Source organism: Drosophila hydei, unplaced genomic scaffold, assembly GCF_003285905.1.
Source record: "Drosophila hydei strain 15085-1641.00,03,60 unplaced genomic scaffold, DhydRS2 tig00000587-arrow-arrow-pilon, whole genome shotgun sequence".
NCBI lineage: Eukaryota > Metazoa > Arthropoda > Insecta > Diptera > Drosophilidae > Drosophila > Drosophila hydei.
The window spans coordinates 20,172-33,388 of NW_022045760.1; the positions used below are offsets into that span (position 1 = coordinate 20,172).

The 13,217-nt window shown below is 36.4% G+C and overlaps 1 protein-coding gene across 1 annotated transcript in view; it reads left to right on the top strand.

Annotated features, from left to right (window-relative positions):
* Positions 1-1,236: 1,236 nt before the first annotated feature.
* Positions 1,237-13,217, top strand: part of LOC111599880 (dynein heavy chain 2, axonemal) — a gene marked incomplete at both ends in the record, with an annotated part of 33,965 nt that continues 21,984 nt past the window's right edge. The window contains 4 exons of the mRNA XM_030224329.1: positions 1,237-4,416; positions 4,470-8,551; positions 8,705-8,809; positions 8,869-9,811. Of these exons, the coding sequence (XP_030080189.1) occupies positions 1,237-4,416; positions 4,470-8,551; positions 8,705-8,809; positions 8,869-9,811 (8,310 nt within the window). The remainder of the gene's footprint in view (positions 4,417-4,469; positions 8,552-8,704; positions 8,810-8,868; positions 9,812-13,217) is intronic.

Below are 13,217 nucleotides of genomic sequence, written 5' to 3' on the forward strand. Positions count from 1 at the left end.
ACAATTCGGTATCAAGATTGGTAAGGTCAACTTGAATTTAAAGTGTGTTCTCGTTTATAATAACCTGGCTCTATATGTACCAGCATCGCCTATGCCTTTTAACAGCTAACTTACTACATGCTTTTTCTTTTATAAGTGAACAACAACAACACCGCAATCAAAAGAAATTGGTTTAATCCCACCGTGCTGTAACATAGCTCCAGTTGGCTCTGGTACAAAATACTGGTTCACAGTCGGTTGGAACACTCCCTGTTTGCTTGTTGAGTACTTTTTCGAGCATTGATTTGTGAAGAGTTCACGCTGTCTTATCTAGCTAAGGTGCCACGTCGACCTTTTGTTGCATTTTAGTTCTGAGCTCAGCCATTTTATGTCCTGATTTACCACAGAAATGACACTATTATAGACATTTTACTCTTCTTAATGTCAGGTCCAGGTCCAGATTCGTCATCGCGATAGGTAATTCGATATTTTTGAAAGGGGCTGCGTTAATATACTGCCAGTTGTTGTACACCACTTCGAGCCACCTACAAGTGTAGTATCAGAAACAAATTTCGGCAAAGTTACGCCACGAGTCTGCTGTTCTTCAGATTTTGGATTTGTATATTTAAAGTTGTAAAAAGGGACAAGTGATTGCGCAAAAGAGGACTACCGGTAACCAGCGGCAATATAACAGCGATCGATCTTCACAAGCGAGAGCGCACACGCAATATGCAGAAAAATACCACAACCGCGTACGTCTGCATCTGTGCACTTGCTAAGCAAGCAAGTGAAACAACAAGAGAAGATGAAAAATCGAAGAATCGAGCATAAGGAGGAAATGCCAGTTATAATTGTGTGAAAGAACCTTTTTATGAAAAGATTGAACTTTTGATAGTTTATTCGTAAAATTTAAGTCCATGTATAATTATGCTAAGCAGAATATATGTTTATATATATATCTCAAGTAATGTCCTTATTTTATTCTATATTCTTGCCTGACTGTTGATGATGACTCTTGTCTTGCCAAGAATTCACCCATAGGCGCTAAAAATGGCCTGAAAAAGGGTCTGATCCAGTCCAACTGGGTCCAGAATAAAATACAACTTCACATATTAACGATAACTAAAATTACCGCTTATGGAAGTTATCATATTAAAAATAATGTTTTCCAGTCGACTTGATTTAATATATAATTTTTATAAATTCTTATTAAGATATTTAGATAATTAAAACAAAACTTTTAATTACTTTTTTTAGAGATTTTGATGAAACTTCTAACAATTTTACGCTGGAACTAATCATGAACTTAGACTTTCAAGCATTTTCTGAGGATATTCAGGATATATCGAACGCAGCAACAATGGAGTTACAAATTGAAAATGGAATCATGAATATTGCGTCTATATGGAAAAAACAGGGGTTTGAAATGGCATACTCTCGTGATGGGATTTACCGAATTAAAAATGTTGATGAATGTTTCCAACTCCTAGAAGAGCACATAGTTCAGATATCCGGTATGAAAGCCACTCGTTTTGTGGAGCCTTTCATTGATATTGTAGATTATTGGGAAAAAACTTTATCCTATATCAGTGAAACCCTGGAAAAAGCGCTCTCAGTGCAAAGACAATGGTTATATTTGGAAAATATATTTCAAGGCGAAGATATACGAAAACAACTACCTGAAGAGGAAAAAAGATTTGTAGCTATCACAGATGAGTTTCGGTTAATTACAGCTAAAATGTTTGAGGCAAATACTGCCGTAAAAGCTACACATCTACGTGCACCCCCATTTGTACTCAATAGATTTAATCGTATGGATGAACATTTGGAATTGATACAACGCGCGTTGGAAATTTATTTAGAGGCCAAGCGACAACTATTTCCTCGCTTCTATTTTATATCAAATGATGATCTTTTGGAAATATTAGGAAATGCCAAACGTCCCGACTTAGTACAAACGCATTTAAAAAAACTTTTCGATAATTTAAACAAACTAGAGCTCAGGCGAGTTGGAAAGGCTTTGAGTAGGTGGCAAGCAACTGCTATGTATTCTGATGACGGTGAATGTGTAGAGTTCTTACAGGTTTTATACATAGATGGTCCGTCAGAACGTTGGTTAAATCAGATTGAAGACTATATGATTGCGGTTATGAAAGAACAATTAAAATTAGCACGAGGATCATTAAAAAAGTTAATCGGCAATAGGGAGAAATGGATATCTCTTTGGCCAGGGCAAATGGTGTTAACGACAGCACAAATTCAGTTTACAACAGATTGCACTCGCAGCCTTATACATTGCAAAATGGTTGACCAAAAGAAACCACTTCGCAAACTTAAACGAAAGCAAATAAAAGTACTCCTTAAACTATCCGAAATGAGTCGTAAAGATTTATCAAAAATAATGCGTCTAAAAGTAAACACTCTCATCACACTGGAAATACATGGTCGAGATGTTCTTGAGCGCATGTACAAAGCAAACTGTAAGGATATTGGTCATTTTGAATGGTTTTCACAATTACGCTTTTATTGGCATCGTGAATCAGAGTTATGTGTAATTAGACAGACAAACACGGAGCAATGGTATGGTTACGAATACACTGGCAACTCTGGGAGATTAGTAATTACACCATTGACTGATCGCTGTTATATCACATTAACGACAGCTCTGCATCTACATAGAGGTGGAAGCCCGAAAGGTCCTGCTGGTACAGGTAAAACCGAAACGGTGAAAGATCTTGGTAAAGCAATAGGCCTGTGGGTGATAGTAACAAACTGTTCTGAAGGTTTAGATTTTAAAAGTATTGGAAAAAATTTCTCTGGTCTTGCGCAAAGTGGATGTTGGGGCTGCTTTGATGAATTCAACCGAATTAACATTGAAGTCCTGTCTGTAGTGGCTCAACAAATTATGTCTATAATGGCAGCTCTTTCCGCTAATGTAAAAGAATTTCTTTTTGAAGGACAGACAATTAAATTAAAGAGTACTGTCGGACTGTTTATAACGATGAATCCTGGCTATGCTGGTCGAACGGAATTGCCAGATAACTTAAAGTCTATGTTCCGGCCAATTTCTATGATGGTTCCGGATAATATTATAATTGCAGAAAATCTACTTTTCTCGGATGGATTCACGAATACTCGAAGTTTGGCTAGAAAAGTGTTTACACTTTATGAATTAGCGAAACAACAACTTTCTAAACAGTACCATTATGATTTTGGTCTTCGTTCTATGGTAGCGTTATTACGTTATGCTGGACGCAAACGTAGGCAGTTACCCAATACAAATGAAGAGGAAATTGTGTATCTTGCAATGAAAGACATGAATGTTGCACGATTTACCGCAGCCGATTTACCGCTTTTTACTGGAATAATGTGCGACATATTTCCAGGCGTAAGTCTTCCACAGATTGATTATAATGATTTTAATATTGCCATTTATGAAGAATTCAAAGATAATGGTCTACAAGCTATACAAATTGCGGTGAAGAAAGTTATTGAACTTTTTGAAACAAAAAACTCAAGACACTCAGTTATGATTATAGGCGATACAGGAACTGCAAAATCAGTTACTTGGCGAGCATTGCAAGGAGCATACTGTAGAATGAATGCACAGCGTTTTCAAGGTTGGGAGTCGGTAGTTGTGCATCCTGTTAATCCTAAAGCCCTAAACCTCGCTGAGTTGTATGGCGAGTATAATTTAAGTACTGGAGAGTGGCTGGATGGCGTTCTCAGCTCAATAATGAGAATTATTTGCGCTGACGAGGATCCAATGCTAAAGTGGCTTTTATTCGATGGACCAGTTGATGCTGTCTGGATTGAGAATATGAATTCTGTGATGGACGATAATAAGTTACTTACTCTTATAAATAGTGAACGAATAACAATGCCGCCGCAAGTTTCATTACTATTTGAAGTGGGAGACTTAGCGGTTGCTTCTCCAGCAACTGTATCACGTTGTGGTATGGTATATAACGATTATAATGACTGGGGTTGGAAGCCATATGTGGACGCTTGGTTGCAAAAACAAAAAATTAAGGCGTATGCGGATTTCTTGCGCATTCATTTTGAGTCAATGCTGCCAAATTTACTTGAGTATAAACACGTGCGTTGCAAAGAACCTGTTAAGACAAATGAGTTAAATGGAATAATGTCTTTGTGCAAACTTCTTGAAGGTTTTGGGACGAAGCAAAATGGTATTAATCCACAAAATTTAGAAGTATTAGAAGAAATGACAAAGCTGTGGTTCATGTTTTCATTGGTATGGTCAATTTGTGCAACTGTTGACGAGGATAGTCGACTTAAACTTGATACTTATATCCGAGAAATTGAAAGTTGTTTCCCTATTAAGGACACAGTCTTTGACTACTTTGTAGACCCAAATGAAAGAGTATTTGTGCCGTGGGAGAGTAAACTATCAGATACCTGGCGTTATGATGACAGGTTAGTATGTGTATTAATATATAAATAATTTAATGTAATATTATTTATTTTAGCTCTCCTTTTTATAAGATAATTGTTCCCACTGGAGATACCATAAGATATGAGTATATCGTATCAAAACTTCTAATTGAAGAGCACCCAGTGTTGATAGTTGGTAATGTTGGAACTGGCAAATCATCAACTGCAACAAATGTCATGGAAGCTTGCGATAAAAATAAATTTTGCGTCCTATATGTTAATATTTCCGCTCAAACGACAGCAGCTGGTCTTCAGGCTACGATAGAAAACCGTACGGAAAAACGGACAAAAACACAGTTTGTACCTTTTGGAGGAAAAAGAATGATCTGCTTTATGGATGACTTTAATATGCCTGCTAAGGACACGTACGGTTCTCAGCCGCCCCTGGAGCTCATAAGACAATGGATCGATTATAAATACTGGTTCAATCGTAAAACGCAGCAAAAAATTTATGTACTTAACACTTTGTTGATGGCGGCGATGGGGCCACCTGGTGGCGGACGACAGGTTGTCTCACCAAGGACTCAAAGTAGATTTGTTCTTTTAAATCTCACATTTCCAACTCAAGAAACAATAACACGAATATTTGGTACAATGCTTAAACAGAAACTGGAACGATTTACAAGTGATATTCGCGAAATTTGGCTACTTCTTACGCAATCAACAGTTTATCTCTATACAGTTATTATTGGAAAAATGCTACCAACCCCCAATAAATCGCACTATCTCTTTAACCTTCGAGACATTTCTAAAGTATTTCAGGGGTTGTTGAGGGCATCTCCAGAGCTTCAGACAACAAGATCAAATTTTCTTCGTCTTTGGATACATGAATGCTTTAGAGTATTTAGCGATCGACTAGTTGATGATGCAGATCAAGATTGGTTTATTAACACTATAAATGAAACATTAGGTCAATATTATGAGGTAACTTTTCACAGTCTATGCCCATCAAAACAATCGCCACTTTTTGGTGAGTTTGCTCACCCTCAAGGATTCTATGAGGATTTAAAATTAGATAACCTACGTTTGTTTATGATTAGTCAGTTGGACGAATACAACAATTTTCCAGGAATGGCTCGCATGAACCTCGTATTCTTTAAAGAAGCTATTGAACATGTAGTTCGCATAATACGTGTTATATCTCAGCCTCGTGGACATATTTTAAATATTGGTATAGGAGGATCCGGTCGTCAAGTACTTGCTAAACTAGCTGCTTTTATTTTAGAAATGGGAATCTTTCAAGTTGAAGTTTCTAAAAAATACAAAGTCGGAGATTTACGTGAGGACTTGAAAAGCCTTTATAAGTTAACAGGAATTAAGCAAAGGCTACATATATTTATTTTTAGTAGTGAGCAGGTAGCAGAACTATCATTTTTGGAAATAATAAATAATATGCTCACTAGCGGAGAGATAAATTTATTTAAATCCGACGAATTTGATGAACTAAAGTCTGACTTAGAGCGACCAGCAAAAAAGGCTGGGATTGAACTGAATACGGAAGCATTATATTCATTTTTTATGCTAAATATAAGAGATTTCATGCATATAGTTCTCTGTTTTAGTCCCGTTGGAGAAAATTTTAGAAACTATATACGTCAATATCCAGCTTTGTTAAGTGCAACAACTCCCAATTGGTTTAGACTTTGGCCTCAAGAAGCCTTGTTAGAAGTAGCATGTCATTTTCTGAAGGGTTTTCAACTAAATGCGCCAGTTCCCGGAAAAGATGATAAGAAAGATCGTGATAGTTTGGTTGAAACAACTGAAAACGTTCTTCATCGGGATATACCACAGGCATTTTCAACTATGCACTCGAGTGTTACAAAAATTTCACAGCTTATGCTGGAAGAAGTCAAACGATTTAATTATGTTACGTCTCCAAATTACTTGCAGTTGGTAAGTGGTTTTAAAGATCTTCTTGAAAGAAAAAGGTTAGAAGTATCAACCGCTGCTAATCGCTTACGAAACGGATTGTCCAAAATTGAAGAAACTCAGGAAAAAGTGACATTGATGTCAGATGAATTAAAAATAAGTTCAGAGCAAGTAAAATTACTTGCTAAGGAATGTGAAGAATTTATTGCTATGATCGAAATACAAAAATCCGAAGCCACGGAACAAAAAGAGATTGTTGACGCAGAAGCTGTCATTATTAAACGTGAGGAAATAATATGTTTAGACTTAGCTGCAACTGCACGGGCAGACTTGGAAGTTGTTTTGCCTATGATTGATGCTGCAGTTAAAGCTTTAGACGCTCTGAATAAAAAAGACATTGCTGAAGTAAAGTCGTATGGGCGCCCACCTATGAAAATTGAAAAAGTAATGGAAGCCGTGTTGATATTAATTGGAAAGGAGCCCACTTGGGAAAATGCCAAGAAAGTACTTAGTGAATCCACCTTTTTAAATGATTTAAAAAATTTTGATCGAGATCATATCTCAGAAAAAACACTTAAGCGTATAGCATTATATACAAAAAATCCTGAATTGGAACCAGACAAAGTAGCAGTTGTTTCAGTTGCATGTAAGTCATTAATGTTATGGATTATGGCTATAGAAAACTACGGAAAAGTTTATCGTATCGTTGCACCCAAACAAGAAAAATTAGATAATGCTATGAGATCTTTAGAAGAAAAACAAGCAGCATTGGCTGCCGCCAAAAAAAAACTTGAGGAATTGCAAGCAGTCATAGAGGAGCTTTATCGACAATTAAATGAAAAAACCGACCTGCTTAATGAATTGCGTGCAAAGGAAGAACGGTTACGAAAACAATTAGAACGAGCTATTATTTTGGTTGAATCATTGTCAGGGGAACGGGAGCGTTGGATAGAAACAGTAGCTCAATTAGACGTTGCCTTTTTAAAATTGCCAGGAGACTGTTTGCTATCTATTGCATTTGTGACATACTTGGGTCCATTTGATACAAAATATAGAGAAGATTTGCTTAATAAGTGGAGACAGCTTATTAAAGACTTAGTTATACCATCCACATCTGAACTGAAGCTTACGGTTTTTCTCTGCGATGCCGTTTCTATTCGAGAATGGAATATTCAAGGGCTTCCAGCCGATGACCTAAGCACAGAAAACGGAGTTATTGTAACTCAGGGAAGTAGATGGCCACTAATAATTGATCCACAAATGCAAGCAAACAATTGGATTATGAAAATGGAGGAACATAACCAGCTTATTATTATTGATTTGGGTATGACAGATTATCTTCAACAAATTGAACTTTCTATTAAAGAAGGGTTTCCTGTGTTGCTCCAAAATGTTGGAGAAAGCCTGGACCAGGCTATATATCCTATACTTCGTCGCAGTTTTACAATACAAGCTGGAGAAAAACTTATAAAATTTAATGACAAATATATATCTTACAACGATAAATTTCGATTTTATATTACAACTAAGATATCAAATCCGCACTATCCACCCGAAATATCATCCAAAATGACCTTAGTGAATTTTGCATTAAAACAAGATGGGTTGGAAGCTCAGCTGTTAGGTATTATTGTTCGTAAAGAAAAACCTGCTCTGGAAGAACAAAAAGATGACCTAGTTTTAACTATCGCACGTAATAAAAGAACACTTATTGATCTAGATAATGAAATTTTACGCCTGTTAAATGAAAGTAGAGGATCGCTTCTCGATGATGATAAATTGTTCTCAACGTTACAAAAGTCGCGACAAACATCTGTTTTAGTAAAGGAATCATTAAGTATCGCCGAAATTACAGAAATAGAGATTGACGCAGCGCGACAAGAGTACAAACCCGCATCTGTACGCGCTGCTATACTATTTTTTGTATTAACAGACATGTCTAAGATTGACCCAATGTATGTTTTTTCTCTGGCTGCATATATTTTATTATTTACGCAATCCATCGAGCGCAGTCCACGAAACCAATTTGTACATGAGCGAATTCATAATATCGATGAATATCATACTTATTCTGTTTATAGAAATACCTGCCGTGGTCTTTTTGAAAGACATAAGCTGCTTTTTTCCATTCACATGACGGCGAAAATACTTTCAAACGCTGGAAAACTTGTCGAAGAAGAATATGATTTCATACTCAAAGGAGGCATTGTTCTCGATAAACAAGGGCAGGCTCCTAACCCAGCCAAATGTAAATATTGTATATATAGTTGCACTAAGTTGCGTTTATTATTTAACTTACTTTTTAGTTGTTTTTATGTTATGAAAAAATAAATTTTCTATAAGCACTGAAAAATTGAAATAATTGCAAATATTTTATTTTTAATCTTAAAATTTTTGACAGGGTGGATTAGTGAACAAAATTGGGATAATATAACCGAGCTGGACAAAATACCAGGCTTTCATGGTATTATAGATTCATTTGAATCAAATTTTAAATTATGGAATGGTAAGTTAAATTTTGAGATACGTTTTTAATTTTTAAAAATTTAATCTAATTGTCCTTAGCTTGGTATGCAACTGCGTTCCCTGAGCAGGAAGATTTAATTGGAGAATGGAATGATAAACTTACTGATTTTCAGAAAATTTGTGTAGTTCGTTCACTACGACCGGATCGAATCAGTTTTTGTATGACTCAATTTATTATCAGTAAGTTGGGCCCACGCTATGTGGAACCACCAGTTCTAGATCTAAAGGCTGCATTTGATGAATCCATTTCTCAGACCCCACTGATATTTGTTTTATCACCGGGAATAGATCCAACTCAATCTTTGATAGCTCTTTCAGAAACAGTCAAAATGTCTCAAAGAATGTTTTCATTAAGTTTGGGTCAAGGCCAGGCACCTGTAGCTACAAAACTAATAATGGATGGTATCAAAGATGGCAATTGGGTATTTCTTGCAAATTGCCATTTATCACTAAGTTGGATGCCAACACTTGATAAAATGATAGCAACTATGCAATCAATAAAGTTACATAAAAAGTTTAGACTCTGGCTAAGTTCTAGCCCTCATCCCGACTTTCCTATATCAATATTAGAAACAAGTATAAAAATGACTACTGAACCTCCACGTGGAATTAAGGCCAATATGAAGAGGCTTTATAACAATGTAAATGTTGGAAACATGGACGTTTCCAAAGAACCTAGTAAATACAAAAAACTTCTTTTCTCACTATGTTTTTTCCATACAATTCTCTTGGAGCGAAAAAAATTTCAACAACTAGGGTGGAACGTAGTTTACAGTTTTAATGATTCCGATTTTGAAGTCTCTGAAATCTTATTGCTTTTATATTTAAATGAATACGAAGAAACACCGTTTAATGCATTAAAATATTTGATAGCTGGAGTAAATTATGGAGGACACGTTACTGATGATTGGGATCAGAGACTTTTATCTACATATATAAATCAATTCTATAACGATCAAGCATTAAAAACGCGCAAGTTTCGGTAAGTGATTTTATTGACAAACTCAATAACAAATATTTTCCATTACCATTGGAATGCCATTTTTTCTTTAAATTGTATGCTATTTTTCTATTGTATTTATGTAATCCGATAATTAATAATAATTACATGTTTTTCATAGTCCGAACGTAGACCTTGTAACTGTTATTAATTGGTTTCGGTCCACAATTGTCGTAACTCTCTAAATACTATAAAAACTGTATTTGTAAATAAATTTGCAAACATTTTGTTCTCAAATTATGTTTGAAATGGTACATATTTTAAGAAAATTAGATTGAAAATTACCTCGGGCATATATAGGTTTTTATACTTTTATACTTTTTATCATATAATTAAAGTTATAAATATTAGCAATCAGTAGTTTACCACTCATACCAAACCTTTATTTATCATCCTCGTCCTTTAAGTTCTATCTTTGCTTAATTGACTCACGTAGATTATAGAAATAAAAACTTAAATTAATTTAGAAATAATTTACTTTATACTGACTCGTTCAATAAAATAAGAAGAGCCAGTTCAACCACGCCGCATCCCAGGGACCAACCCATTACGAGCGCCGCCTCTACCAACGCAGCCACTGCATGGTTTTCTTACAAGGAAAGTAATTTGAAGTTAAATAGCACCTAATCATTCAGCACAATTCAATCGCAATTTTAATTCTTGGAATAGAAAAGAATACACGCATTTGAATGTATTTGTGCACACGGATAGGACAAATGAGTGCGCTTGGCGCTGCTGACATATACTTTTGCAAATTGGCCAAACGATTTCTTACGAACTTCTGTTTTACTTAATGGATTTTAATGAAATTTTCAGCATATGATCTAAATATCCTATTGGATTGGTTGAGATGTAAACGCCTTCACATAATGGCCCTAGGTCCAACTAAACTTAAATTTTAAGAATTTGGGGAAATTTGGAGCCAGTATCCAAAATCCAACAAAAACCAAAATTGCATAAAATATACGCAACCGTAGGGAAAATGAAGAATTTAGTGAAAGTGAGCGACATAGAAATAGACAAAGAAACGAAGTTCACAGGAACAACGCTATCAATAGAGGTTTAGGTCAAAGCCAAAATACCCTTCTACGTGCAGCTTTACGCACAAGTGCCCAGACTAGACAGGTTGAGCAATTAGCTGAGACTTTGCGCCGATCGATATGCATACAAGACCCAGTTTATAGGGCAATCGAACAGAGACAAAATACTGAGAACCACGCAACAATACGAGCCAATTCTCCCATTAGACAAGAGGAGCAATTTGCTGACACTTTGCGCCGATCGAGACGCAGATAAGACCCAGTTTATAGGGCAACCGAACGGAGACAAAATACTGAGGACCACGTGACAAGACGAGCCAATTCTCCCATTAGACAACAGGAGCAATTGGCTGACACTTCGCGCCGATCGAGACGCAGACAAGACCCAGTTCATAGGGCAGGCGAACAAGGACGAGACACTGCACGACGTGCTCGACGAAGAAATGACATTGGACGGCGTCTGCTACAAAGGGTAAGAGATAGGGACTAAAGATCGCCGGTTAGATACGATTCTATTCGTAGGATAATTGAGCAGGCACGTAACACAAGTGCAAGACGAAGTGCTCGCATTCAGGCACGACAGGGAACTTTTGACGCCAATAGAAGTTTAACACAGCGAGTTAGCCAATATCGTAATAATATTGAAAATAGGATATCTGAGAATAGGCGTAATGCGACCAGAAACAGGATAGAACGAGCTAATGCCTTAATTAGAAACAGATCCCAAACTATTAATAGTAGTCTTGATGGTCTGATATCCGTTTTTAATAAAACGGTAAAGCTTTATAGGAATCACCAGGCTATCATCATTTTCGTCTGACGAAGGTCAGAATTATAAGAAGTTAATTAGAAATAATATTTCTATTCGCTTGCGTAAGTACAGCGCCACTCACGGCATTACAGTGGCAAACGCTCTTAACTAAGAAAATATAGATCATTTGGTTCGCCATGACGATGGCTATAGAGTTTTAAAATGCATTAGGACCTCGCCTGCTCACTGGGAAGCAGAGAAGAAAAAAGTAATGGCTATGATTAGGCAGTTTGGTCTTCCGAATTTCCCGACACTTCCGAAGAAGTCTCAGGCAGCTTAGTTTTTGACAACAAAGGCCGTCTAATTAGAGCCGACCCTGTTACGTGTGCTAGGTATTTTAATATTCGGTATAGGCAGGTTTTAAAACTAATGCAGTCATCATGTTACAAAGTTTTATTGGCTGAAAGATGCCCCCAAGCTTGATTCGACCGATGAGTCAAGCCTTTTTCGTGTAAAATCGTGCTCGGATGTAGCTCCGTATTTGCAGTATCAAATACGGAGCTACAGAAGTCAGGGCTCAATAAATTTGTAGATTCGGTATTCCATACCCTCCTATGCTCCAAACAGAGATTTTATTCCCATTAGAGGAGAATGTTCAAAATCTAGATGAGCATCGTAGAAATTTTAAAAAAGTTCAGGGCTTGGAGAATTCGTTTGATCAAGAATCTATGGAATTTCTCAATAATTTCGACAACTTTTTGTCCCACGGTGACCTAAATCTTAGCGATGAGTGCTATATTAATGCACTTAGGTTTAGGATTAAGAAGCCAAAAGTATATTTAAAGCATTCATTCGCTACAATTAAACTTAACGCTTATAATAAGCACCTTCTGCAGCTGCAGCGAGCTAACATAGATATACAATTTATCCCTATGCTTGCTGAAGTTATGTTGTTAATTATATTAACAAGTCCCAGAGAGGAATTTCAAAACTAATGCGTGAAGCTGTTAGTGAGATTAGCAGGGGCAATGTAACAAACGAAAGTTACAGTACATAGGGTACAAATATATTTCGGGCATTGAAAAATCTGCCCAGGAAGCCGTTTACTGCTGTTTAGGAATGCACTTGTCAGAAAGCAGTAACGCTAAAGTATACATTAATACTTCATTACCAGAGCATCGGGTTAGAATGCTTAAGTCTAAGCAACAGTTAGAAAATTTATCCGATGACTCTACTGGCATATTTTTATTAGGTTTTTTAGACCATTATGTTCAGCGCCCTGCGGCTTTAGAAACTTTATGCTTGGCTGATTTTGCTACTTTTTATAGTTTTAGCAAGCAGCATAGTGGCACTCGCCAATTAAATGTACATGAAGAATTACTAACATCCCAAAGGTTAGTTTTTGACCTTCGCAATGGTAGTGGTTTTGTGAAGAAAATACGTACTCCCAGTATAATTAGGTATAGGAGATTCAATATTAATGGAGAGACGAGGAGGCAGAGCTAGTTATGAGGGACTGCGAATCGTTTTGTAGCCACAATCAAAAATTAATTGATACAAACCGTAGGAAATATAATAGTTTAGCTGATAGTGAGGT